Source organism: Apteryx mantelli, chromosome 25, assembly GCF_036417845.1.
Source record: "Apteryx mantelli isolate bAptMan1 chromosome 25, bAptMan1.hap1, whole genome shotgun sequence".
In the NCBI taxonomy this organism is placed as follows: Eukaryota; Metazoa; Chordata; class Aves; order Apterygiformes; family Apterygidae; genus Apteryx; species Apteryx mantelli.
The window spans coordinates 8,280,357-8,308,187 of record NC_090002.1 but is presented as its reverse complement, the minus strand read 5'-3'; the positions used below and the strand labels follow the sequence as shown (position 1 = coordinate 8,308,187).

At 61.8% G+C, this 27,831-nt stretch overlaps 2 protein-coding genes across 3 annotated transcripts; one reads left to right on the top strand and one right to left on the bottom strand.

Annotated features, from left to right (window-relative positions):
* Positions 1–183: 183 nt before the first annotated feature.
* ETNK2 (ethanolamine kinase 2) lies at positions 184–11,633 on the top strand. Its single transcript, XM_067310562.1, has 8 exons — positions 184–474; positions 4,929–5,188; positions 5,725–5,862; positions 6,957–7,099; positions 7,241–7,324; positions 7,792–7,967; positions 8,924–8,997; positions 9,379–11,633. Exons 1-8 carry the CDS (start codon positions 184–186, stop codon positions 9,449–9,451), a joined length of 1,239 nt encoding a protein of 412 aa, XP_067166663.1. The 3' UTR covers positions 9,452–11,633.
* Positions 11,634–11,929: 296 nt separating this feature from the next.
* On the bottom strand, positions 11,930–20,709 carry SOX13 (SRY-box transcription factor 13). 2 transcript variants are annotated; one of them, XM_067310560.1, is made up of 13 exons: positions 20,442–20,709; positions 19,442–19,547; positions 19,140–19,226; positions 18,548–18,720; positions 17,692–17,760; positions 17,413–17,527; positions 17,230–17,312; positions 16,989–17,148; positions 16,604–16,713; positions 16,339–16,435; positions 15,717–15,860; positions 13,490–13,706; positions 11,930–13,391 (listed from the first exon to the last, which is right to left on the bottom strand). In XM_067310560.1, exons 1-13 carry the CDS (start codon positions 20,640–20,642, stop codon positions 13,118–13,120), a joined length of 1,836 nt encoding a protein of 611 aa, XP_067166661.1. In that variant the 5' UTR covers positions 20,643–20,709; the 3' UTR covers positions 11,930–13,117. The 2 variants fall into 2 exon arrangements, with proteins under 2 accessions (XP_067166661.1, XP_067166662.1); XM_067310561.1 differs by having other exon boundaries at positions 17,413–17,524.
* Positions 20,710–27,831: the final 7,122 nt, after the last annotated feature.

Genomic DNA, 27,831 nt, shown 5'->3' with positions numbered 1-27,831 from the left:
GCGGTGCCGGGGGGCGCCGCCGCGTTGCCCGCGGCGCCGGGGCCGGTGCGGTGGCGGTGGCGGTGGCGGGGGCCGGCGCGGGGGCCGCGGCCCCGCTGAGCTCACAATGCGGGCGAGCGGGCGGACGGGCGGGCGGGCGCGCTGCCGCGGGAGGCGGGCGGCGGGGAGGAGGGCCCGTGACTCATGGCTTCCCAGCGGCGGCCGGCTCCTCCCCGCGCCCGCCGGCCCCGCGGCAGCCCCCGGCACATGGGCCGCGGCGCGGGGCGCGCCGAGCTGGGCATGGCCGTGCCGCCCGGCCGCTGCCCGGACTGCTCGGCGCCGGGGCCGCCGCGGGGCGGGGGCGGCGGCGGTGGGGGGGCCCCCGCCGTGCCCCACCTCGGCATTGCGGTGGACGAGGGCGACGTGCTGCCCGGGGCGCTGCGGCTCATGCGGGAGCTGAGACCCGCCTGGGAGACGGCGCGGGTGAAGACCAAGGTACGGCCCGCGGCGGCGGCGGCGGCGGGGGGGAGCCTGCCCGGAGCCCCCGGGCACCGGCCGCCGCATCCCGCCGGCGAGCCCTCGCGCCGGGTGTGGGGCGCCTGGGGGGGGGGGGGGCTATAGGGCGCACCCTGGGGGGGTCCTAGAGGTCCCACGTGAGGGGGGCTATAGAGTCCACCCTTGGGGCTACAGGTCCATCCTTGGGGGTGGCTGTAGGGTCCACGCTGGGGGCTCTATAGGGCCCACCCTGGGCTGGCTATAGAGTCCACCTGGCAAGGCTGTACAGCCCACCTGAGGGCTGCTATAGGACCCATCCTAGGGGGGCTACAGGGCCTGCCAAGGAGGGTATAGCATCCCCCCCACACACACACTCTGGGAGCATAGCTGGGGCTGATCAGGTGTGCAAAGGTCTCTAGCACCCAGCAGGCTTTGGGGACCCCTTGGGGGGTTGCTGAATGGTGACTGGGGGTGCAAGCATCTCCCCAGGGTCCCTCGGGGCTGCCGAGGTCAGCAAAGGCAAGGGGGTGGCAGCCAGTGCACCCTGCTCCCCCGGAGTCGCCCCTGAGGGTGCTGCACCCCTGCGCCTGGTGCTGCACAGTGGGGCTGCCGGGTCCCGCTGCTGCAGCGAGTAACTGCTCCCTGGATCTGGTCCTCGCTGAGGTTACTTATGGGCTCGCACCTTTGCTGGGACCGTTCCCTGGATGTCCGAGTTGGGATGGGAGCTGGGATTCAGCGCTGGGCTCCTGAACAGGGCAAGGGCTCAGTTGTCACAAGTTGGCAGGGGGTTGCTGCAGCAGCTGGGAGAAACGGGCTGGCACAGAGAGTGGGTCCACACGGGGTTTGCTGGTGCGTGACACTGGTGTCCTGACTATTTCGCCCTCCTCGCCTCTGCCCCCGGGTACCATGTCTGGGCTGGAAGCGCGAGGCTGGCAGGGTCTGCGTCGTCGGTGGACTCCTGGCAGCGGGCATGGGAGTGGGGAAGTCCTGGAGCTGGATGCGCTTAAATGCATGTGTGTGTGTATGTGTGTCCTCTAAAGGCACATGCTTCCCGTGTGCCTGGAGTATCATTAAAAATGTATTAATAGCCAAGTGTAATTAAATACAAGAAGCTGCAGGAAAACACATATGAAAGGGCAGACGGTAATAGGCAGGAAGCTCAGAGTTAAGAGTTCCTCAGACTGCAAAGTTTTAAGGGCAGGAAGTGTCTTGGGCTCCCTGTTTGTACAGCACCTAGCACAGCAGAGGGCACGGCATGCCTCGCTTGCGCTGGTAGCGTAGAGACTTGTATTCATAAAAGACCCCAGCTTTCTGGTATCCAGGTTCTCTCCAGGCATTGGAGGGGGGTCAGTGTTCAGCAGCAGCTTGTGGGTGTGTGTATGTTTTTAATTAAAAAAAAAAAAAAAAAAAAAAAACTTGGGAGTTAGGGGAAAAAACTCCAGTTGCAGTTCCCTTAACTGCTATTGCAAGAGCTCCTCAGGAAGGGATTGGAGCTGTGCGCTGGTTCTCAGCTGGTTCCCATTAGCGTTCCTGTTAGCTTTCCTCCACTCCCTGGAGCGGCGCCCAGTTCACACCACCTAGCTGCATGGTGTCAGCGCACAGCTGCTTGGTGTGACTGTACCAGGCTGCGCTTGTGGCATGTAAAAATCTCCCAGGGATTGGGGCAGGGGGCAGAAGATGGGGGGAAAAAGGGTCTGTGTGCTCCCCCCCCGCCTGCCCTCCAGCCACGGTGATGTTCAGCCCCCAGTGGGAGAAGATGTTTTTGCTCCAGGTTATGCCCCTTTCCAGGGCTCTGGCTCCTCATCCCTTAGGCTCTGTCCCTGGGCAGAAGCATCTCCGCACGGAATAGGCACAGGCGTTTGCCAGTGAGTCAGACAGCCACGCTATCGGAGAAGTGCGCACTCCTCCGTTGCTCATCCTGCGATAAGAAGAGCAGGAGCGATGTGGAGCCAAGCCGCTGCGAGGACTGCAGCGTGGCGGAGGGCTCTGCTCCCTCTTCCAGGACTTTTATAGTCCAACTTTGGCAACCAGGTGCCCTGCGGGGATAGTCCCCTGGCTGCCAGCCGGGGAGATGTGCCGGAGCCTCCCGCGCTGCGGAGCGGAGGTGGGAGTGCCTGCATGGGCCGGGTGCGTGTCTGCGTGCAGGGGAGGCAGCGAGCGCGGCAGCGCTCCGTGGGAGCCCGCGGGGCTGCGCCGGGGACAGCTCTGCGGGAGCCGGAGGAGGAGGGGAGCTGCGACGCTGCGGGTCCGAGCGGGGGCTCGCCCCGGCCCTGCTCCCCCGGCCGCGGTGTTGCGCCACGGGGCAGAGCTGCTTCTCTTCAACACCTTTGCACGGCGCTCGGGTCTCGCCTCGCGTTTAATTGCTGCAAGGCTCCTTGATTCCTCGTGCGTTGTGCAGAGCTGCACTTGCTTCCTCCCCGCTGCTGTGGTGCAACAACACCGGGGAGGACTCGGATGGCCGGGGGAGGACTTGGATGGCTGGGGAAGGACTGGGCCAGCAGTCACTGACTGCACCTTTGGCACATGAGATCCACAAGAAACATCTCCGGGCATCTCCTGAGCATCCGCGCTTGTTGCTGGGAGCTGGAGGAGGTGCTGTCTCCAAACCAAGAGAGCCCCTGCGTGCATGCACTGACAAACGACGCGCGAGTCTCCAAAATTAATGATGTGGCGTTCAGGGGAGATAAGGCTCCGTAATCCCATTAAACCCTCTGGAAAGGGCTCACTGGGCTGTCGAGCAGCAAAGCAAAACAAAGCAGAGCAAGGACTCGGCATCCGAGGCAGAGCTGAGCGTCTCGGTGTGGAGCCGTCCCCGCTCACCTGCAGCCGACGTGCGCCGCCGCGTGCAGCTTGCAGAGGGTGTCGACTCAAGGGTGCCGCTGCTTTCGCCCTGATGGGCCGTGGCAGCTTTTGCCTGCCGCATTTCTGGTCTCTTGGGTCTGGGAGGACAAGGAGAGGAGAGAGCAAAGCATGGCACCATGGCAGAAACATGAATTATCCGGCATGGGAAGAGCCACTGGGGTGCTCAAAAGCTTCAGCTTGTCCCAGCTCCAGGTGAGACAGCAGCAGCCTCGTGCGAGCCCGAGGGGACGGCGCCTCGGCCAGCGACCGCGGCTGGGCTGCAGCCCCGGCCGCTGCCCGCCCCGAGAGCCGGCACCGCGCAGCTGTGTGACGAGGGGCATTTGTGCCGTCTAACTTTAGGTGTCTAATTCCAGTGCTTTGAGATTCCCTCTGGGGGCTGCATAGGGAGCCCTATATATAGGCACCCTATATAGGAGTGCGAGTTGCTGAGTGAGTTGTCTAAAATTAGACGGCGTGCGTCCCACCCCGAGCACCACTGCTCCCGCGGCACGAGCCGGCGCTCCCCTCCCGTTCCACCAGCATCACGTTTGCTCCGTCTTGCAGGACCAAAAGGGGGGAAAGAAATAACGCGAGCGGAGAGGACTCCATTGGGAATGGTAATGCCCGGCCGCAGCCCTCGTCCGGCCCCGTCTCACGCGGGAGCTGCGTTGGGCGCAGCGCTGCCGAGCATCCCGCTGGCGGCCGGGCAGGGGGCTCCCGTGTGCCCGGCTGGGTGACAGGGGCCCAAATCTTGCAACACGCTGGAGGCGATCGGAGTCGCCCCGTGCCGTGCGTGGGGCAGGGAGAGGACCGCGGCCCGGGATCCCCCAGCGCGGGAGGCGACACCGGCCGCAGGGACTCCATGTGCGCGGGCAGCCGGCCAAGCCAGGGCGGCGCGAGAACAAAACTCGCTTTCCATCTGTGAGGAGCCATCAGAGCAATGACAAGAGACGTCCCCAGCAGCGACGTCTCTGCCTATCAGTGACTCCCGCGCGGCCCGGCCCCGCGGGGAGGGTCGGGAGGAGGAGATGGGGTGGTGGTGTTTGCTCTGCCTTGTTTGCTGGGGTTTGTTTTGCGCCAAGTGATTTGCACTGATTTTTTGGGACCGATTCCCGGGGCGGCTCGGATGCCAAGTGTGCACGCAGTACCTCTAGCTATTCCTGAGCTCCCAGGTGGAAAACAGTGGTGGATTTCCACCCAAACCACTCCGGGCTTTGCCAAGCTCAGGCTTCACACGCGTGGCCCGGTGCAGAGCCCCAGGTTTGCAGGTGAACCTCGAGGCCTCCCAAACTCATACCGCCTGCCACAGGCGCCTTCTCCCAGCTGCTGCGGGTGCTGCAGCTTCGTGCTCGCTCAAGCCTCTCCCGTAGCTGCGCCTCGAGCCTGTCCCGCAGGAGGCTCTGCCTGGGAAAAAACGGGGCTGAGGGGTTTGGGTTATTCACCCGCTGCCTGTTATCGCCCCGGGCAGCCGTTCGTACCGCTACGAAGCGGGGAAACCCCGTCCCCGAACGCGGGGGACTTGGGGCAGCCTTTGCCCCGTGCGGCTGCTGCCTTTCTTTCCTTGGGGAGCGCGCTGCCGTCCCAAACCCCCCCGCGCTCCTCTCGCCCTCCAGCTTTTCACCGATGGCATCACCAACAAGCTGGTGGCCTGCTACACGGACGAGGACATGGCGGACGCGGTGCTGGTGCGCGTCTACGGCAGGAAGACGGAGCTTTTTGTGGACCGGGAGACGGAGCTGAAAAACTTCCAGGTGCTGCAAGCCCACGGCTGCGCCCCCGACCTCTACTGCGCCTTCCAGAACGGCCTGTGCTACGAGTTCGTGCCGGGCATCGCCCTGGGACCGGACCACGTGCGGGACCCCTGCATATTCAGGTGGGGGGGCCGGGGAGGGAGCGTTGCCGCGGGTCGGAGACGCGGGAGGGGAGCCGGCGCGTCTCGGCGGCAGGACGAGGGGTTTGTCCGTGTTTCCGGGCAGCTCTCAGCCTCCCTGCGGTTGCTCCAACCACTTTCCGGGCGCTTTTATCTCGGTTTCTCCGGTATCGTTTGCATACACAAATCTGGATGGTGCTGAGGGATAAAAAGGCCAAATTCCCTGGTGATGCCAAGGCTGCAGCAGGTTTTTTGCTGTGGTTTGGTGAATGAAGAGACTGCACAAGAATCTCAGCTTTTATCTAAATTTACCCTGGAAAGGTGAATGCTGCTGTTGACCCAGGCAGTGTCTTGAAATTTTTCAGACACGCAGCTAAAAATGCTGCAGAGAGGAGTTTTAGCTGTCTTGACCCTGAATTTTTAAACGCTGCCCTTGGGGAGCCTCTTTGAGATGCCTCAAACCTGTTCTTAAGGGATGCTGCTTTGGGGGGTCTTGGCACCTGGCCACCTCTTACCTGCGCTTCTGCGGCTTGTTGCAGGCTGGTGGCCCAGGAGATGGCCCGGGTGCACGCCATCCACGCCAACGGCAGCATCGCCAAGCCCATCCTCTGGCAGAAGCTGCACAAATACCTCGCCCTCGTGAAAATGGATCTCAGCCCAAAGGTATCCAACCCCAGGTAAAGGCAGAGGGATCCCAAAGAGCCAGGCTCTGCCTTGGGCATCCGCTGCCCACCCATCTCTAAGTCTTGCTCATATGGGCTCGGGGGAGACAGTCCCAGTTCCCAGGTAAAGCCTTTGCTGGAGTCTGGGGTTTGCTAGCAGGAGATTTTGGGAGGGTGTCCATGCTGGGACCAGCCACACGGCCGCTTTTGGATCTGGCTCCATCAGCAAGCAATCACCTGGCTCAGGTGGAGGGCCACGGGGAGGCCCGCGGGACGGAGACCTGCATTTTCAGCCATAGCTAGAATAAGGTGAAGCTCAGCCCTTCTCACGGTGGGGATTTGAGCAGCAAAGTTCAGCTAACGATGGAGGGGATGCTAGAAATCCGCTATGGATCGGAGCAGGCAGTCCCTCTTTCAGGCCAGTTCATCCCCTTTTTGGGCGGCTGAGGCCTCGCTGGGAGCTCTGGTTCGCATCAGGTGAGTGACTGTGTCGGCCTGAGCCAGGACATGTTGGAAGGATGCGGGCAGCCCCAATAGGTGATGGAGGTGAATGGACTTGAGGGCAAGCAAATAATTAACCCTCTTCCCTGAACAGTTGTGGCAGGATCCAGGGCTTTTCTTAGTACTCGCCATACTGCAGGCAGACTTTACCCAAGTCTACCCCTTACATCCAGACAATTAGGTAATCATTAACGAGTGCTTTTCTTGGAATTGAAACTTTGGAGGTTATTAAGAGTACATGTACCCATGAGGAGTCCAAAAAACTCCCGTTGCCCTTGGGTCACTTGGATGCTTCGCTGGTGAGCGCTGGGAGGCTCCTCGTGCTGATTTGGTGAAGCTCGGGGGATGGATGTGGGGATAAATGAGCGGAAAGGCAGGGCTGGGGATGCGCCGTGCCGGCTGCCGCGCAGCGCATCCAAGGAGGCACTGGGTACCCCACGCTGAGCCTGGTTTCCCCACCCTGAATGGCCTCATTGGAGCTGCTTTGTGTTACTGGTCAATTCATTTATAAAATGCGTGGAGGGGAGCAGGGGGGAACTCTTCCCCTCTGCCCCCAAAAGAGGTTTCTTGCAAGCAGCAGTGATTCCACCCCCTTTCTTCTTCCCCAGCCTCCATCCAGACGTGCCCAGCCTGGAAGTGCTTGAGCACGAGCTGGCCTGGATGAAGGAAACCCTCTCCCAGCTGGGATCCCCCGTGGTGCTTTGCCACAACGACCTGCTCTGCAAGAACATCATCTACAACAGCACTGAAGGTTGGTGGTGGTGGCTTTGTGCCCCCGTAGGAAGGGGTCTGCCCCCGCAACAGCGTCCTGGCACATGAACCCGCCAGTCTCGCTGAGGACCACAGACTCGGTCCCCAGCTCCTGTAACAGCTCTTGCTTTGGCTCCCGCAGAGCACGTGCGGTTCATAGACTACGAGTACACCGGCTACAACTACCAGGCTTTCGACATCGGGAATCACTTCAATGAGTTTGCAGGTGAGTTGGGCTCTTCTCCATGGCACCAAAGGCAACCCCCCAGCTCGCAACTGCTCTCCCATGGTCTCCCTGTCCTCAGGGAAGGGAGGATGCAGTTAAATCCTCAATCCTGCCGCAGGAAACGGAGGCAGCTCCTCCCAGGGCTTCGCTTGGTTAGAGCGATGCACCAGGGATGGTCTTTTCTTTCTTTGGGCCCTGTGTTGTCAGCAGTGAGCAGCCTGAGTGCTGCTAGGACGTGGTGTCTGGAAGAGGCCAACTCTCTTTATTCATGATACAAGGGTTGGGTGGGTTGGCTCAAATCAGAGGGTTGATCCTCTGCATTTCCAGGCCTGGACCTGCAGTGATTTCACTCCACTAGTCACGCGTGGGGAGAGCCCCTTGGTCACGTTGCTCTGCCCTGGAGAAACCCTCCCCTTCCCCTTCTCCTCTTCCTCCTGGCCATTGCTAATGATGGGCTCTCCTCGCAGGTGTGAAGGAGGTGGACTACCGCCTCTACCCCAGCAAAGAGATCCAGCTGCAGTGGCTGCGATCCTACCTGCAGGCCTACAAGCAGCTGACCCAGGAGGACCAAGGAGGCAGAGGAGCAGTCGTGTCCGAGAAGGAGCTGGAGACTCTCTACGTGCAAGTGAACAAGTTTTCTTTAGTGAGTGCTGGAGGTGGGGAGGAGGCAGCTGGAGGGCGACGCTTGCGTGGAGGAGACGGCCCTCCTTGGAGGGAAGAGGGGGCAAGGGCTTGTTTGGTGGTTTGGAGATGCTGCAATTCTCCACCACATGCGTCAGCTCAGGGGTTGTGTCCAGCAATGAAGTGGGGCCGTAGAGTTGGGCTGCCTCTAACAAGAACTGGCCTCGGGATGGGTTTCCTCTGCTGAGCAGGGGGCTCCTTGCTGCACTTGAGCTGGCGAGGAGGAGGAGATGGTGAAGCCCTGGGCACAGGCACCGGCACTGGGGGTCGAGCACTTCGGGACAAGGGCAGGAGGCTGCTCCAAGTCGGGGGTGCCGAACCTCTGGGCAAGGTCAAAGATAGCCCTGGCCTCCAGCCATCCCACCAATGTTTGCCAATGGACAGAGTGTCCCTGATCGCTGTAACCTTGGGCATCCCTTCCAGACAACCAAATAGACTGTGTGCAGCCAAACATGAGGAAAATCCTCTTTGGTGAAAGCCAGGGGTAGAAGGAGCCAATGGGTGCCTGTGCTCTGCCCTCCGCCTTTCCCAGAAGAGCTATTTGCTGAGGTTTCCATGCAGCTGCGGCGGGATCTGTCCCAGCAGCGCTCGATCCCCTCCGGCCAGGGCGTGCGGGTTAGGAGGGACGCGCAGGACAGTGCTGCATCCCAGCCCGGCTGCAAAGGCCGGGGCTGGCGCCGCGAGCACGTTGTGCCGCTGTACAGCACCCCACCTGCTGGGATCCCTCGTCCTGGCTGGGACCAGCCTCTGGAGCGTATAAAAATGCATGTTCGGGCCGGACCCCCGGCTGGCTGGGACTCGGTGTCCTTTCAGCACGGCCGCGGGAGGTCTGGGACCCGGCCGGGAGAGAGGCGAGTGACTTTCCCGCGGGCAGGGGCGCCTCATGCCGGTTTCTGATCCGTATTTTGTCTCTTGCAGGCGTCCCATTTCCTCTGGGCATGCTGGGGCCTGATCCAGGACAAATACTCTACCATAGACTTTAACTTCTTAAGGTGAGTGAGCTCTGTGCTGCGAGAGCCAGGGCTGGAGGGGAAGAGGCAGCGCTGCAGGCTGGGCCCCGTCCTTGGCCAAAGCAGGGGTGTCCTGCCCCGAGGAAGCAGCATTTTCATGACCATGGTACCCAGCAGGGCAATGGCAAATGGCAGCAATTGCTCCATTGCCATCTCCTGTTGCTGTTGACTAGAAGCTCCTGGAAAAGTGACAGCCAGCTCCACTCGGGTCCCATGGCATTTTCTCCCAGCGTGGTCTAGTGTGAAATGGCTGGAGCAAATGGATCCCAATGGTCCCTCCTTGCTGGAGGGATGCTCTGCGCTCAGGAGACTAGAGGCCAGGGCAGGAGCAAGTGTCTCACGTCCGTCCCTTTCTCTCGGCAGATATGCAAAGCTAAGATTTAAACAGTACTTCAAGATGAAGCCGGTAGTCACAGCCCTGCAGATTTCCAAATAGCATCTCCGGCCCGTGAGACCCTGAGCTATTTTGTCCTTGCTGCGTCCACAGCCCTCGCCTCCCCCTTGCCCTTCCCCGCCCCAGCCGGGGCTGAGGGCAGATCCCGATGGTGGGAAGGGGGAAGAGGATCTCTGACCCAGCCACCGATTAAAGGAGACCCTGGACATACCTGAGACTGGACCATGAGACGCTAAGGAGGACCACGGCCTCAGCGAGGCCCCTGCCTACGCCAGGAAGCCTTACCACCGCCTTAACGCCGAGCCCGGGTGCCTGGCGGGTCCACGCGGCGCTGGCACTACCGCTGCTCGCCTGGCACCCACTTTGCTCCCTCGATGCCATCCCCGAGGGGGGGGACGCGGATGCCCCCCGCCGCTCGGCAGCCCCGACCGCCGCAGCCAGCGCTGCCCGGTCGCTTTAGCTGCCTGACGCACACGCTGCGCCCGTCTCGCCTTCGCAGCCCCCTCCGTCCCCTGTCACCCCTCGGTGGCACTTGGCCCCGGGGCCCCTGCTGGGATCTCACCCCTTCCCAGCCTAAAACACCAACTTTCCCGGGGTCCGTCTCGCTTCAGGCCCTCGTGCGCTCTCTGGCCCCAGGAGAGCGTGGGACCCTTCCGAAAGCGGGGCTGGTGCCGCTGCAGCCCGGCTCATGGCTGGGCTGTGTCCCTGCGAGGCAGCGATAGCCGTGCCGCCCGCGGGGTCCGGGGACCGGGGCCGGCGGGGTCTGCTGGCAGGTGCTGGGCGCCTGCTCCCGCTGCAATACACTCATCCCATGGCGATGTCTGTTTTTTCCCGAGGCCGTAGTCTCTTTTTGCCGCTACCCCTCTCTCCGGTCTTGGCTTTGCTTGCAGCATCCCGCACCGTCTGGCGCAGGGGGAGCAGGGGGTTAAACGGGACGAAGCCAGCCTGCCCTGCGAAACGGGCACAGCTTCGTCCCTGGTTGGCAGGCAGCAGCTCTTCCCCCCCCCCCCACAGGCTCAGTGAGGGTGAACCTGGTGCCGCTGAGCACTGCCCAGCTCATGACAGCTGTTGCACATCAGGTTGGTGGGTGAGACCAGCTGAAGGCTTGGGGGGGGCAGAGCCCGGCTCTGCCGCCTCTCCCGGCTGCTCGGCCTGTAGAAACAGGGCAAGTGGGTTGGGGAGCAGGTGGCTGCCCCCCTCCAAGGGTGCACAAACCTACCCCAGCAGGAGCCGGGACTTTTGTTGCATCTGCTGTTTGTTTTGGTGCAAAATGAAAGCTGCTGGTAGCTGGGAATTAGGGGATGGCGAGTCTGTGGCGAGCGATGCAGGAGTTTGCAGGCGCAGGGACGGCCGGGGGGGGCACCCAGCCCCTCTCCCCCGCCTAGAGCGGCTGCTGGGGGAGGCCGGAGCAGGAGCAGAGGGGCTGGCAGATGCATCTCCCCAAGACCCTGCTCCTTGCACCGCCGGCTGCCCGTGTCCCCTCGCATCCCTCCGTGCCCTTGCTGTCCCCGCAGGCGATGCGGGGCCTGGGGAGCGGTTGCAGCGTGGGAGGGGGGCTGCATGCAGCGCTCGCCTGCCTCTTCCCCACTGCCAGCAGAGCAGGCAACAGGGACCAGCCTGGAAAAGGGGGAGTTTAGCCAAGCCGGCAGGATACGGCCCCCTGCGTTGCTGCTGTGAGCTCCTGCTGTGCCGTCCTTGCCCGTTGCTTTCAAACGCTCTGCAGAGCCAGAGGCCAATCCCACGTCTCCGTCCCGGCCTCTCCGGACACGGCGCAGGGCGAGCACCCCAAATGCTGCCGGGGCGGAAGGAGGGACGAGACGTCAAAACAAAAACAGGTGAGAAGGGGAAAAGGAGAGGGGACCACTTAGGACACGCCACGGATGGGCTGGGGCAGGGCAGCCCAGGAGGAAGAGCTAAAAAAACAGTGCAAGAGAAAACATCCGAGGGAGGCAGAGCCCTTAGGAGGGGACGCGCTGGAGGAAGGGCAGGGAAGGGGGAAGAGCAGCCCCTGTCCGTGTCCTGCACACCTGCCTTGCCAGCACCCAGCCCGGGCGTCCGCCGCTGAAGGAGCCTGCGGCCGGCAAAGCCCGAGCCCGGGTCTCTGCTCCAAAAAGTCATTTTATTGTGCCAAGGGGGCGGGAGGGGAGACAATTGTAAACAAGTATGTGAAATATACAGGTTAAGTTACTCGTGGTCTTATTAACAAAATAAAGCTCTATCTATATTTACAGTCTTTTTAAAAAAAAAAAAAGAAAAAGAAAGAAAGAGTTGCGTGTTAGCCGGGGCTGGCGGCGGAGGGCGGCCGAGTCCGGCCCCTCAGCAGCACAGCTCATCCCGCTCCCGGGAGCCGCCGGCCCGGCCCCGCGAGAGCAGCACGGGAGAGGGAATAAATAAAGCACGGAAGGAGGGGAAGAGAGACGAGACCTTCACTGGGGGGGCGAGGAGACAGTGCGCTCCCTCGGCCTGCGGGGCACAGCCTGGATTTGTCCTTTTCCCTTCCAACCTGGGGCCTAATGTTTTTTTTCTCTTTTTTTACCCCCCCCTATTTGCAGCGGCCGAGCGCGCGGGTCAGCTGCAATGCCCCAAGCGTGAGGCTTGCCTCCTCGATGCAGCCCTGCCTGGCCGCGGCATGCTCCTAGCAGGGTTGCTGCAATGCCTTTTACATCGCCGGCAAAAAACCCAGCGGCGCCGAGGCTCGATTCCTCCGAAAACGCTGTTTGCAGCGAGGCTGAAGCGGGGCGGCCGTGCCTGTTTCTGCCCGGTGCCACAAGGCGGTGCACGGGCTCCGCGCCGGCCGGACACGGCTGCGCCGCCGGCTGCACGGCTGCACGGCCGCCCGCTGCGCCGCCACGCTCCCGCGCCTGCTGGGCCGGGCTCTGACGGGAGCAAGGTATGGTTTGCTTTTTCATAATTTCCTTTTTTTTTTTTTTTCTTTTTTCTTTTTTTAATTGCTGCTATTTCTCTCTTCCTCTGTGGTTTTTGCAATGCAGGTCGCGGGTGGAGCCTGCGGCTTGTGGAGCCGGGGCGCGAGCGGGAGCGATGCCCGGGGCTGGATGGGGCCGCGCGCCCGTCTCACCGGGGGCTTGTGCGTGGGCAGGGGACGGGGCAGGGGGAGCGGCACAGCTAGGAACCAGGCACCCGCTTTATTTACAAAGTGGGCCAGAGCTGTCAGAAGCCTAAAGGCCTCCGAGGAGCCCTTGGCTCGTGCTCGGGCTAGTCGAGAGCTAAAATTGGCTCCACGGGGATTTACCGGCAGGCTCTACAGAACGAGTGGGGAAAGCTGTGGGGTGTGGGGCTGGACCGGTGCCCCATCCCGTGCCCCGGCTCTCCGCAAGGACCCACGGGCGCCTGGGCTCTCCGGGCTGAGCCCTTGCGGCACAACCTGCCTTCGCTAGTGGACACGGCCGGCTCGGCGCATCCCTGCCGCGGCCGGCTCCCCGCAGGGAACGGGACTGATGCCAGCACCAGCGCACGTCGCCACTCCTTGCTTCTCCCCGATGCAAAACACGTGCACGAGCCAGGGGCTCTGCCCAGCTCCCACACGGCGCCCTGGGCTGCACCGAGCTCTGCGGCAGCGAGCAAGGAGCCCCCACATGCGCGCGGGCTGCCGGCCGAGCCATGCCGAGCCGTGCCGGGGCTGCGACGCTCCTCCTGCTCCCAGCTCGTCCCTCCTGCCGCGGCCCCGGGAGGCGGCTGGCCCCGGCGCCCTCAGTCCGTCAGCACCACCAGCTCGCCGTCGCTCTTGTCCTCGCCCTCCGAGTCCTCCTCCTCGCTGTAGCGATACGCCTCGCCGTCCGCCACCGAGTGCCCGTCGTCGCCGCCGTCGCCCTCCTTGAGGCTGCGGGCATTGACGATGACGGGCATGTTGGGGTCCATGGCGCGGGGCAGGTAGTGCTCCACGAGGGGCGGCGGGAGCTGCACGCCCACCGGCCGCGGGTACAGCACGTCCGAGGCGGCGGCGGGCAGCTGGCCGCCCTGGGGCCTGCGGGACAGGGGAACGCAGTCACCGGCCGGCGCGTCCCTCGGCCGCCTCCCCCCGGGACGCCCGGCCGGAGCGGACCCAAGGAAGGGGCGCGTTACCCTATCAAGTAGCCCTGCCTGGCGTCCTGCCGCCGGTTCCTCATCAGCGCCTTGTACTCGCCCACGCGGAGCCGCTTCCCCTCCACGATGCAGGTGCGCTTGGGCCGGGGCTTGTACTTATAGTCGGGGTATTTCTCCAGGTGCTGCCGGCTCAGCCGGGCCTGCTCCTCGTAGTAGGGCTGCTTCTCCTGGTTCGTCATGGATTTCCACCGGGAGCCTGCGCAGAGAGCGCCCGCGGGGCACGCTTACCGCCGGCCTCGCTTTGCCTCTGCCCCACCTGCTGTAACGCAACCAGCGTGCGCAGACCAGCGCTGGCTCCGGGCCACGAGCATCCAAAGCAAGAGGGGGATTAATGCACATACGAGTATCTATGCAAACGGCGCCCGAATTTGCGTGCAGCCAGGATGCACCGCGGCCTCGACCCACAGGTGCTCTGAGCACTGCGGTCCCAGCGACACAGGGTGCCCACGCGGGACCCCGCACTGCAGCTAGCACCCGCCCGCGGGGCCGGGAACAGGTCCCTCCCCGACCTTCCCGGTCACCTCTCCGGCCAGGACTGTCGCTCCGCTGCCCACCCCAAGGTATGGCGAGCAGGTGCTGCAGCTAAAATAGACCATGCCGCCATGTGACTCGCATTCCCCCGGCAGTGACCTTTATTGTCATCCCTGCCAGCACCCGACGCAGGGCGCAGCGCAAAGCGTGCCAGCCCGCGGCGGCGGGGCTCACAGCCGGCCCGGCAGGCGCTCTGCATCCTCCGAGCGAGGCCCAGCTCCCCCAGGGAGCTCCGTCTCCGACGCCTGCACCACGAGCCAGGCGTCGCTCCTGGCATCCCGGGGAAACTGAGGCACGGAGGCATGTGAACAGTCACCCGCCGTGCCCAGGTGTCTGCAGCACCTGGGCTGCCTCCTTCCCCCATGCACTTGGCCACTTGCCCTCGTGCTGGCTCAGACCCAGATTTTTGGGAGCAACTGTGCAGGCAGAGCACGCAGAAACCGAAACCCCCCGGCCTGGGCTAGTATCGGCTCTGGACCGCTTGTGCACAGGTATTCACCTGCTAAATTTGCACTCCTCGAGCAGAGATCAACTCGGGCTCCCCAGGCAAGAACTGCGCTAGCTATTTAAAGCTGCGGACACCTACGATGAGAGCAACCAGCACACCACAGAGCACCTGCTCCTGAATCCCCCAGCCCTGGCGGTTGCAAGACGTAAACAGCGCAGATCCTGCCAGCACGATTCAAAGGGAAAAGCCTGGGGTTTGTTTTGTTTCTTCTTTAAATAGCGAAGCTGCTGAAATGAGTCCGGGGCCGAGCGAGGTGCATCTGCTGAAGGTAACCCACAAAACCCGTGCGTCGCGCCACTGTACGCTTGTTCCCAGCCCTTCGGACAGGCTTTTTGGAGACCACGCTGCTCTCTTTTAATAGCTAGAGGGGTTGTGCGAGGCCAGGGTGAAACGGCCCCGCTATGCATGACCACAGCCAAGGGGAAGGGCTGGTGTGACAGAGCCGTTGCAGAACCACCATCATCAGAAGGGTGCAAGACACGGCCGGATGGGGCCTGTGTTGTTACAGACACTTGCAAGAGCTGAAAACTTGGGTCACACCAGGCCGATGGGTCACAGAGCGTCTGGAGAACAGCCAAGCACAGAGGGGATGTGAGGCTCAGGGCAGGCAAGAGCAGGGGTCCTATAGATGCAAGGCTTTGGTAGGTTTATGTGAGATGATGACAAGAAAACTCAAGGCCTGAGCTTGCAAGAGAGCAAGAAAGAGCATCCTCGTAGGAGAGAGCATGCTTTGGAGGATGGTGAGCCCAGCTTCTGGTTCAAATCCTGTCTCTGAGGGGAAAAGTCTGCTCTCCTGTTAAAGCAGTGCTGGGCTCTGGACCCTGGCTGGGAGGTTACTGGCCAAAGGAGGAATCTGCTCCAAAGGCCTTCTGCTGAGGCTTTGCTGGGTGAGCTGGAGATGGTCACCCAAGCCCTGTTTGTGCAAGAGGCCACGTGCTCCGGATCCTGCTGATGCCCCAGGGCAGGACAGTGCCTTACGCTTTTTAGGCTGGAGATGACACCTTCTGGTTGGTTCCCTGTCCTCCATCTGACCCAAGCCGGGAGCCAAACTGAGCTCTGGCCTCGCGCCTGGGAGGCACAGGGTCATCTCGAACAAGAACGGGAGCAGTGAGGAAGGCTGGGGCTGGCCGAGTGGAGTAGACCATGCACCGGTATGGGAACACTTACCTAAGATCTTGCTGATGCTGGAGTTGTGCATGTCTGGGAAGGCCTGCAAAATCTTCCGCCTCTCGTCCTTCGCCCACACCATGAAAGCATTCATGGGCCGCTTTATGTGGTTGTTGTTTCTGGACTCGGGGAAGTGCCGTGAGCCTGCAAAGGGAAGAGTGAGAGAGGCTGAGACCAAGGACGAAATGCAGACACCAAGAGGAAGGAGCAAACAGCAGCCTGTGACGCGAAGCAAAAACTTTAAAACTACAGCTGTGCTAGGTTCTTCCCACAGACCTTTAAGTCCTGCGTGGGCAAAGCTCAGAGGGGAACACCCAAGTGTTTGCTAACTTTGGGAGCATGCATGTGAGCATCCCAAAAGGGCTATCTTAGGGCCAGCAATGAGAAGGACTGAAAACCTGTTGATTTTCATGAGTTTTGGGTTCTTAGATCCTTTAGGAAAAGAAACTGGCTTCAGCTAGGGAGTCAGGCGGTCTCAGCTCCTGAAAACAGCTTTTGTGGCCTTGTGTTAGATATTCACAGACTAAGGGACAGTTTTGAGTAGACATTAGGAAATGCAGGTTGTGGATTACACTGTGGTGCTCTTAGCTTCTCTTGGGCTCAGGCACAGTGCCGTCCTTACCATCCATCTCACAGGTTAACAAGGCCTCATCCAGCCTATGGGCAGGGGTCTCCTCCATCCGCTCTTTTCCTGGGGAAGAATCGATCCCAATGTGGTCCTGCAAGAGAGCAGAGGGGCATCTACTGCCAGCCAGGGGCAGGTCAGAGCTGGGGCGCCTGAGCAGATGCTAAGATGGGAACCTTCCCATGGATGGAGACCCTGAGCGTGGCCACTATTGGTGGGGTAAGGTGAGATAAATCACAACTGTACAGTGGGTTTTGCTCACCTTTCGGTAGGGGTTGCTCAGTGACCCTTCTATGGCCCCGCTGTGGCCGTGCAGCAGCTGCCGTGCATCCTGGATTGCTTTGGTGATAGCGTCGCCTTCGCCCAGGAACCCTGGTGACAAACGAGCACAGTGCATCCGTCAGCACCAGCACCTCCAACCCCCCCCCCCCCCCCACAACACCCAGTCCCACCCCAGCAATTGCAACAGGAGCTGCTTGGCCCTATGGGGTGACACAGAGCAGCAAGGTGGCTTCTGTCCACTAAGAACACCCCAGAGAGCAGAGATGTCTCCTGTCTAAGGGAGGTGGAACCAGCCAGAAGAGGAACCGTCCCCAGAGCTGGGGGCCAGAGGAGCATCCATCAGTGAGGTGTGTTTGGGTACTCACCCAAAGGCAGGTTGGAAGGGCTCGTCTGTAGGTCCCTCGCGACCCCGTGACTAGGAGTGAGGGATTGGCAGCTGTTCATCTTCAAGCTGGGTGAACTGGAGGCACTGGGGAGGTCGGAGCCTTTGGGTTTGGCCGTCAGGTTCAGCGGCTGCGAGGTTTCCTGCAGAGGAGGGAAGGGAGGGTGAAGCGCGAGCGCGCAGGACCCTGGCTTCTGGCGCAGGGGGCAGTTTGGGGGCCGTACCTGCATCTGGAGGTGGCCTGAGCCGCTGGCCCTCTTCAGCGTAGGAGGAGGGGGGCTGTGCAGCAGCTGCACGGGGTAATCCACTGCAGGGAGGAGAAGGGGAGAGGCGTTGCGGGCGACGGCCACACCGCACGGCTCCGGCAGTCCCATCCCTCAGCCTCGGGCCCTGGGAACCCATCTCACCTGGCTTGCAAGGGATGGGCTGGATGGGCAGAGCTAACTGGGAGTCCGGAGTCACGGGAAGAGGCTGGTGGCTGGGGGTGAAGGCAGGAATCATAACATAGGGCATGTTGACCTGCTGGAGGGAAGACAGGAGAGAAGCAGAGAGACCGGATAACCGTTGAGGGACACGGCAGGGCGTGCGGCCCCCTTGCCCGGCCCAGCCAGGGGCCGCGAGCCAGGCACACAGGCTGCAGCTGCCCGGTGCTGGGGGTGTCCCAGGGAGGTGGCCCCTGCCTGTACCTGGATCTGCTGCTGCAGCAGGTTGATTTTGTGCTGCTGCTGGATGAGCTGCTGCTGCTGCTTGGCGATCTGGCGGAAGGGGAGACAAGGGGGCTAAGAAGCATTAACAGCACCGCGAAGCGGGGCACCCGCTCTGCCGGGGGGCTCACAAGTGGCTCCCCAGGGACCCCGCTGGGGCACAAACTGCCTGGCACTGGCACAGCAGAGACAGCCGCTCTGCGGAGACTCCCAAGGGCTACGGGCAAAGCTCTGCTTGGCAACTCCAGCGAGCGCCCCAGGGGCACGTCTGAGCCACCTCCAGGGGCAGGGGGAGAGATAAACAAGGGCTGGAGGGATGATGCTTCACCCCACACCCCGACACCTGCCTGGGGACATCATCCTTGCACACAGTGCCATAGGGGCTGCTGGAGAGAAAGAAAAGGATGTTCAAGAGCAAAGGAGAGAGAAGGGTCAGGAAAAGACCCAGTGTGGTTTAATTATTTTAAAGAGAGCAATTCCCATCTCCTTGAACACTCATCCACCTGCACATGCAGAAAGGGCCTGGACAGCCAAGACTTGGAGTCTCCTGGTACCACAGAGCAAAACGGGAAGTCTTTGGGATGGGCAAGGGAGAGCACAGAAAAGGGAAAGGTTTCCGGAGTGGATGATGAAGTCTGGGTGCGCCTGATGCCACCCTCCCACCATTTCCAGGGGGCCCCGTCCTCCTGGTCCTGCACCAGCAGCCAGCAGCACCACCTGCCAAAGGGACCCACCAAGGGATGGATGGTCCCGACAACCAGCTCCCCCCGAACAGGCTGCTCACCCCGGATGCCTACGGGGACGGATTACGGTGGTGGGGAAGGCAGCGGGCACCCACCTGCTCTTGCTGCTGCCGTGCCAGCTCCATCTGCTGCTGCTGCTTCTCGAAGAGCATCGCTGCCATGTTCTTCTGCTCCGAGTGGGCCGTCAGGAGCTGGTCCCGGAGCGTGGACAGCTGGTTGATCATAACGAGTAGCTGGAGCTCTTTCTCCACCAAGCTCTCCTGGGTTCCTGGGCCAGGGAAGAAGCCAAGCAGCTACCGGTCAGGGGCTCGTGGGTGGGTGAACACCGTCCCGACCGCAGTTGGCTGCTTGTGGGTGATGCATTGCCAAGCGAGCGCTAACGTGAAAGCGGGATGTGAAGGCCCTGACGAGCTCAGGGAAGGGCTGATGAACCTTCCTGCTTCAGCGTTGCCTCTGTGCAGTCACAGGCAAGTCCTTGCAAACTTTTAACAGTGATGGCCTGCCCCCCCCCCCAAATTATATGAATGTTTTGTTAAAAAGCTACACATTTTGATTAAATATGCAAAATTACAGCCGCATTTCCCCTCCTACTAGCCCAGGAAACACGATGTTTCCAGCCCAGCGTGTTCAGGCACAAAGAGCAAAAGGGAGGACGGTGGAGGTGGGCGGCAAAGCGCCGAGGCTCACCTTTCACTTCTTTGGACTCCATGGTGTTTCGGCCCAGCAGCCGCTCTTTCCAGTCACTGGACAGTAATTTCTCAATGGTTGGCATAACTGTTGCCGTCGGCACGCACCGGGAGGCAGCCCGGCAGAGCGGGGGAGAGGAAAGCTCGGTGAGAACAGCTTGCAGCTCCGCACCACGAAGCGGGATGGATGTGCCCATCCCGCAGAGCAGAGCTTCGCAAAAACGCCGCGAGGCCCAAAGCAAGCCCCAGGGAGCGGGGAGGTCTGTCCCGGCGGTCTCAGAGGCACTCGGAAACCTTCCTTACCCTCTTTTAGGTTTCTGTTGAAGTCCAGCTTCTCCTGGCTGCTGACGGCAGGCTCGAAGGCAGACCGCCTGGACTCTTGCGCATCGCTGGCCGGCGAGCAGGACTCCTGCGACACGCAAAGCGCTACTTACTGGGGACCCCCACGGATGGGGAGATTCACAGGTCTCCAGGTGGAGAAACTCGGCCGTTCAGATGCTCCGAGACGGCCCAGCCTGGCTGACCGCCGGACCACGCTCTCCTACAGCACATTCCCTGGCCAGTCCTGGGCTGGGGAGCTGCCAGGGAGTTTGCCAGCACCTCTGTTTCTCATGCTGCAAAGACTTGTTTGCGGGAGCTTGCTATTATTTATTTAGCCTGCCCTGCTTCTCTGAGCCCCCGGCCTCCCCTTAGGGGCAGGGGTGGGAGTGGAAGGTCTGAGGCTACTGGTCAGGGGGAGAGAAAACCCAAAAGCAATTAAAAAGGGAAAATGAAAGGGTGGCTCCAGGCCTCCGCCAAGGGACAGCGGAGCATGTCTGCAGGCAGCCGCGGAGGGCTCCAGGCGCAAGGCAAGAGCGCTCAAATCCCAGGGCCGACTCGAGAGCATCGACGACGGCCAGAAAGCCTGGGGGAGCCTCAGGTTTCAGCTTCATTTCCTCCGGATGAGGTATAAGCGTTCGGGGGAAAAACAACCCCTGTCTGCCTGGGGACGGAGGCCAGCGCGTCCCAGGCTGCAGAGCTCTGCCAGCCCAGCGGGACACGCCGGGGTTCGGCTGCGCTGGCAGCGCCGACACCGAGACATACAGGACCGGGAGCCGGTGACCTGACACTACCATGGACGAAAGCAAAAATGGCATCAAGGGCAGCAATACAGAAAGGCCACAGCGTTTGAGTTCATCCTGGATGGCCGCGGCAAGTTGAACACTTCCGGAGCGGTGCGATCCCCACACTGGGCATCTCCGGCAGACCTGACCCCCTTGGCTCTCCAGGAGTGAGAAAGGGAGCGCGCGGAGCCCGGACCCACCTGCGGCAGGGCCTGGGGGTCGGTGCCCTCTCTCGGCGGCAGCCCCGGCAAGTCGTTGGCACGGGGCTCGGCGCTCGGGGCAGCCCCCGGCGGGGACTCGTAGCAGCCCTCCTTCTTCTCCTCCGTCTTGATGGTGCAGTTCACCATGCTGCCAGCTCCATCGAGGTCCAGGTGGGGAGAAACGGGGCTCCTCATGGACATCCTGCGGGGCCGGCAGGGCCGTTAGCAGAGCCACGGGGTGCCCCTGCTCAACCCCAGGCTACAAGCACCCCCTTTCCCAGCCCTTGCCCCCAGTTTGCAGGACACCGGTGTCACCCTTCACTGCGGTGCCCTCATCATTCCCAGCTTCCCGAGCTCGGCTTCTCGTAGGTCTTGGCCTCGGAAAATCAACCCAACACATCTCCTTTCTCCAGGCTGCCAAGGGAACGGAGTGATAAACAAAGCCTCAAAGTAAACCCGCCTAAAAGCATGAGCTTTAGGGCCAGTGCAAGTGTGTGCCTCTGCACTTGGTCTAAGCCTGCGGGAGAGGAACCCAAGACATGCCATGACTTGGCCATGGTTGACGCACGGCGTCGGAGACCCGTGCTGAGCCTGAGCCCCTGGGCGGCCCCGGCTCTCGGCTCGCGAGCCGACCGTGCCTCGAAAGCCTGCAGGACGGCAGGCAGGTTTCCTGTTCCAAAGGGAAATGGAAATCCTGGCCCCGCTAAACAATGCCTGGGATTTCAACCAGAATTGCTCCTGTGGGAGTCCCCGGCGCGTCGCGGAGCTGGGACCAGCCACGCCAGGGCCAGCGAGGGGCTGGAGCAAGGCGGGGGGACAGCCGGCACCGGGGAATCCTAACGGCTGGGGCCGGGGTCATTCCCGCTGCCGTCCAAGCCTGCCGGCCCTGCGGAGGAGCCAGGTGCTCCGCTGGGGGTGGCAGCACCCGGCAGCAACCATGAACTATCGCAGACGATGAGCTGTAGGCAACCACAGCGGGCCGAGGGGGAGCCGAGCACGGCGAGGGCACTTTCAAGGGGAACTGTCCCAAACAGCGTGGCGCAGCCGCGTCCCTTGCAAAGCCTCCTGCGGTGCCGAGGTGCAGAAGCCGCATTGCCCCGTGGCCGCCCAGCAAGCCGGGACCCCACCGCCGCTGGCCCGGGAGCGGGGCGATAAGCCAACGTGCGTTCACGCCAAAGGGATTAGGCATGTCCGAGGGGGACGAGCTGCTCTGCAGCTGTACTAGCAGGGATTTTTCCCTCTACGGGCCACCAACCCTCATGCCGCACAGCAAGGAGGGGAACAAACATTGCCGTCCCCACGCTCGCCTTTCAGGGCGGAATAATGGGCAGAAAAGGCCATTAAGGAGCAGATTTACGCTGGCCGCTGCCAGGAGGCAGGAGCCAGGCTGCGGGAATAGCCGGACCACAGGGGCTGCCGAGGCGGGCAAGGGGCGGCGGGGACCACCGCGCCAGGCAGCTCCGCTCCCGCGAGGGGCCTCGGACCCCCCCCCCCCACGCTCCTAGGGGCCCCCCAGAAAGGGGAGCGAGGGGTGCGGGCGCCGGGCCGGGCCGGCGGGAGCAGCGCCGGGGCCGAACCCGGCTGCCCGGCTCGGGGCAGCAATTACATAACAAACAAAGCCCGGCTCAAGCTGCGAATTAATCAAACCGCTGAAAATAAAACCTTCCTCTCAGGAACTTCAAACAAAAGAAACGAAAACAACAAGGCCGGCTGGGTAATGAAAAGCCAGGGCTCTGAATAGGGGACAAAAGGAAGTGGAACAATAGGGTGTTGGACAAAAGCAATAAAGTAAAGGGAAGTGTGACAGCTCAACAATGGGGCACTGTGCGCGCCAGGGTTTCTGATCTTAGCGGGGCTTTTTTTAATCTCAGCTCCCTGCCCTTCGCCGAACAAATTGTTGCGCTCTCCAGGCTATGGGGCTTCCTTTCGGCTCCGGGCTCGTGCGGTACCTGCCGGCCCCGGGCCGCTGCGCCCCTGCCCGCCGGTGCCGCTGCGCCACGGAGCCGCCGCCGCCGCGGCCGGGCCCGGTGGGGAGGGCGTCGGGGCCCGCAGCGCGCTCGTGAAAACGCGCCAGGCGCCCTCGGCACGCCTCGGCCGCGGAGGAAACGGACACGTTTGGCAGCAGAAGGGACGTGGCCCGGAGCCAGCGGGAAGCCGCGTCTCGCGCAGCCGGGAGGGCTCGCTACCTGCGCTGCCCGCTCGGCGTCCCCCGGGGACCGGCACGGCCTGCAAGGCTGCCCCCCCCGCCCCCGGCCCACTTCCCAGGAGGGGAAACTGAGGCACGAAACGCGATCGTGGCGCCGTGCCCCTGGTACCCCCCCCCTGCTCGGTGCATTCGTGCCCCAGCTCCTGCCGCGGGAAGCGGGCTGCCTCGGCGCCTGCACAGTGGGCGAAGCGGGAACGATCGCGGCGCAGCGGCACGCCATGCCTGCGCTCCACCGCGCGCACGAAAGCAAAGTCCCGCTCCTCCGGCGGGTCACGTTTCTATTGTACCGAACCTCCCGGTGCCACTGGAAGTTTACTCTTAAAATGGGGCTGGTACTTTAATAGGGGTCTGTTTGAAAGGGGCCTCATTGTGGGTTTATTATACGGTTTGCCGAACAAAAAAAAAAAAAAAAAGAGAAAAGAAAAAGGGGGACAAGAAAGCGGCGCAGTTATCTTGTTACAGGGCTGGCGGGCGCGAGGCCGGCACGGCGGCTCAGGTACCCGCTCGCTCAAGGGCTCCTCTGTTGAGCAGACAATGGGGACGGGAACAATTGCCTTGGCACAACGAACACGTCTTCATGTAACAGATCTTCGCCTTTAATGTTTCCTATTTAATGCAGGGGAACGGAGCGAATGGCGCGCGGGCGAGAAGAGCCGGCCCCGGGGGCTGAAGCACCGGCACGCTCAAGGCAGCAGCTGACCCACACTGGGGCTGGCCCTGGGGGAAGGGGACCCCTCGGCAGGGCAGCAACTCGCTCACCTCGCCCTCCCCTTCCAGCGGGGACCAGCCCGTTTCCGCCGGCTCAGACGCTGCCCCAGCGAGTCCAAGGGCTGAGATTTGGGGGTGGCGGCAGCCAGGAGCAGGGCAGCTTTGCTTTCTGAACTGGCAGCCCCGAAAGGCACGTCCTGCAATTCTCCCCGCGCGCTGTGCCACCCTTCCTGGCTACCAGCTGATCCTATCTGCCCTGTTTGTGCCACAGCAGAGCGGCTCGAAATGCCGGGGCAGAGCCGCTAACACCCCCCCACACACACCCTGGCACCGCGTGAGCGAGATGCCTGTGACCTCCCAAAGCCCCCGGGGCTCCCAGAGCCTCTCCGTGCCTGGCGACGGGGGGACGCTCTCCCCAGACGATGCAAAGAGGCTCCTACTCCCAGTCGCCGGTGCAGGTCACCGGGAAGGGGCCAGAGTGCGGCGGCTGCGTGGTGTTGGGTGATCCCCATGCGGGGCTCGGCGGGACGGGGAGAAGGGACAAGCCTGCAGCACGGGGAGGAGGTCAAGCAACGTGTGACGCCTTCATCCCAGACCCCGGCCCTGCGAGGACACCGGCGTTTCACGCTCCAGCGCCGCAAGTCGTTGCAGCCGCAGAGGAGAACGGGGCCTCCACGAGCCCGGCGCCGGAGGATGCTCACTTCCGCAGCAGCACGAGGCCGGCCACAACCTCACTTTCCGCACGAGCACGTGGCTTTGCAGAAAAGGTCGCTGTAGGCAACACCCCACCTGCACAAAGTATGGAGCGAGGGCAAAGAAAAGCCTGCGGCAGAGGTGTGGCACAGGCCGGACCAGTCTTTCCCCTTTACAGACACCATATATATTCATGGAAAACCCGGATGTAAGGAAGAAGGTTTCTGCTAGCAGGGCAGCTCAAGGGGAAGCCCCCAAGTGAGCTGCTGCCGCCTGGATTCCCCAAAGCCGTGGCAGAGTTTCTGCCCGTGGCTGAGGCAGGGATGCAGCGCACGCGCTGAGGTTACCTGAAACCCAAGCTCTCGCAAAAATATCACAGCGTGCAAGGTGGGGGGCGGAAAGCCGCAGGCATGTGAACTCTCCTGAGCAGCCAGAGTGCAAGGAAGAGCTGTAAAGAATTAGGGCAGTCGCAGCTATGTTTTACAGCAGCAATTCCAGCTTTGGTCATCTCAGAGAAAGAAAGGGCAGAAGTGCGGGTACGGGGGCTTGTTCCTGCACCGTCCGGGTGCAATGCACCCCTTCCCCGGTGCTGGAGCGTGCTAATCCTGCCCCACAGGACAGGCGGAGAGGGCGGCATTTAAGCATCCTTGCATTTGCACAAGCTGCACTTCAATGCTGCAGCGTTCGTGGCCCCCAGTACCCCCTCGAGAGAGGGCGGAGGAAAAAATAAGACACACACACGTTTTCTTCTTCCAAAAAGGGCCCGAGGAATCCCTGCTGGCCACCAGGAGAGACAATAGCCCGTCTCCTGCCAGACGAGCAGGCCGCTTTCCTGCTAGACTTGGAATGTCCTTTCGGGGCTCTTTCCAACTGTTTCCGCCCAGCGTGCCTTCGCACATAAAAGAATAGATGGCTTCCTCCGCTCCGTGCCCGCGGAGGGATGTCCAGAGACAGCCGTGCTGAAGGGCCCCCGGCGCTGGGGAAGTTCACGAGGTTGCCATCCCGCCCGGCGCGGGTGCGCGGCGGCGGCGGTGGTTTTTCTCAGGCTGCCGAGCGGCGGCGCAGCCCCGCTTGCACCCGAAGGCGACGCGCCGAGCCCGGCTCGCCGAAAGCAGCCGCTGCGAGCCAGCGGCCTGCGTGCCGTACCTGAAATAGAGCTTAGCTGCACATAAAATAACAGATGACGACCTCAAAGCTCAGGGTTTCTGGACTCCGGGCTCGCCATGCAGAGCTGGGATTTCAGTCCGCCCTTTGCCCCGAGGCGCATCCGCACCCTGCTACGGCGCTGCCGCCCGCGGGAGGCAGCAGCGACCTTTGAGGACACCGGCAAAGACCAAGCGGTGCAGTGCCGCGGGGCGGAATGGCTGCCTGGGAGGACATAGACCTTTTCAGTGGGATTAAAAGAGAAATTAACACCTTTGTATGAAGAATATTTGCATTTTCCATCAGGCTCCGCTTTGCAGATCTAGCTATAGGAACCGAGGGCCTCTTGCTACAGGCGTAGGAATTTGTAAGCATGGCTCTGCGCTTTAGAGGATGCTTGTGTCATGCCACGATTAAGTCTCATGAAAGCTCTTTGGAACGACATGTGTTAGAGCCTTGGGCTTTTCCCAGGGCAAATGGGAATCCGTCAGGCGCCCCAAATGCCGAGTGAGCTGCCAGGCACGTCGCTGATGGCTGCGGCTCTGCCCCAGAGTGATCCCCGGACCCTGACTGCCCCTCCGCATCCAACAAGACCTGGGATCACAGCAAAAAGCTCTCGCTTCAGGGAGAGCCATGATTTCCCACTGTCCAAGCAAAACAGCCTGGTCTTTGTCTGGCCTCCAGCCATCAGTTCCCGGGAATGCAATTTGAAGGTAGCGCCCACCCTGCCAGCACCTGGCCCTGCGGCTCTGGAGAGCCCACGGATTTGGGGCTGAAACACTGCCACTGGCCCCGCCGGCGGGCACACCTCCGGAAAGGTCCCACGGGGTCGGAGCAAGGCAGTGACGCTGTCGGGAGAGCATGAGCATCACGGAAACTCCCGGGAATGGGTGGCGGCGCAGGGGGCCCCCCCTCAGCGCCGCTCTGCGTGCCGCCCCCGAGCACCCCGACTTCCAGCCCGGTCCCTCTGTCCCCTCTCTCCGGCCGGCCCAGGACTGTGCCCGTGCCCCCGCAGGGGGACAGATTTTGGGGATCCCTTTGCCTCTTTGCAAGGAGGAGGAGTTGCTAGTTATTTCCACAGCTTCAGCATTGCCACGTTATGACTCTTCAAGGGGGGGGGCGAAAAAATAGCATCAATTCTCCATCTACTAAGGCGAACACTAGAGCTGGAGGGTTGCTATTACTGCGCGGTGCTTGGAAGATTGGTCAGCAGCAAAATTTAACCCTAAAGCAATTACGACCAGCTCGAAAAGGGTTCACTAATTCTCTCCAAAAACCCAACCTGCCTTCTTCAAAGGCCTCTGGGCCGTGTCTCGTGTTGCTAATGAAATGCATCTCTCTGATGCATGCCAGCAGAGGAACCCTTCAGAGGTCCACGGGAAAATCTAGTCAGCCCGGCTATTCGAAACTTGGGGAGGCAGGAAAAGATGTGTTAATCACTAAATTCACTTAAGAATTTACACTTGCCAGACAGGGAGAAAAAAATGAATTCCAAGGCTGTGGCAGCGGGGAAGAAAAGGATCTGGGATGCTTAACGGGGGCACCGGGCTGGCCACGCGGGACGCTCCGGGCGGGAACGCGATGGCGAAAATGTCTCCACGAGAATGACGCGAGACGGAGACGCGCCAAACACAGCGACAAAAAACTCATATTCTCGTAGACTGTCTCCGTTTGATCCCGCTCGGCACACGTTTAACTGGGCCACTTCCCCAGCCTCCCAACGGCCCCTTCTCTTACTAACAATTTCCAATTTACTGCTAATCCGGGTTTCACGGGGTTTCTGAGGTTTCAGCTTGCTCCGGTTTCTGATGAGCTGGCACAGGGGATGCATCAGTGCGAAACGCTTTCCGCTCTCGGCGCAAGGGATTACTCAGCCGCTCGCTCGCAGCGGGGGCGCGTCGCTGGCTCCCGCTCGCCCCCCCACGCGGTGCCCGGCCGTGCCTCCGCCACCCAGGCCCGCGCCTCCGGGAGGAGGAGGAGGAGGACGACGAAAGGAGCCACTTCTGGTCTCACGCCCGACCAGTAGTTTTAAAACTGTCTAAATAATTAAATATCAAATACAAAGAGGCGGCTGGATCCTTCTGCGGGCGTGAACTGGCACAGATCCACCGGCTTCACAGCTATGACCCAAACACGTTTTTCCTTTACTGGGATGAGTGATAGGAGGGTTTTAAGTAGGGGAAAAATTAAACTGAACATCAGGTGGAACTTCCCGAGGGCGAGATTTATTAGCCTCGGGATGAGCTCAGCGGGGAAGCGGAGGAAGCGCCGCCGCACTGGAATTATTTAAAACCATGCAAAGCCCCGAGGAGCAAAGCGGCGGGAACAAGCCCACGCGACCCTGGGACTGCGCTCGTCATCCCCGTTGCGGTCTGGCTTTTTTTCTTTTGGCCAACAAGACGTATCAATAAGGAAAAAGAAAAAAAACAACCCAAAACTGCTTGCGCAGCCGGAGCAGCCTGGCTCCAAGGAGCTGCCGGTGCCCGGGCAGGCACCCGGGAGGGCACGAGGAGGACGGTGACGGCACTGAGGGCAGGGACCCGACCGCAGCGCGCTTAATGACTTCTTATAGAGCCTTTACGAGCTCCCGAACCACAAGCAAGGCCCCAGTCCGTGCGCTCGGCACCGGCCCGGAGGGAG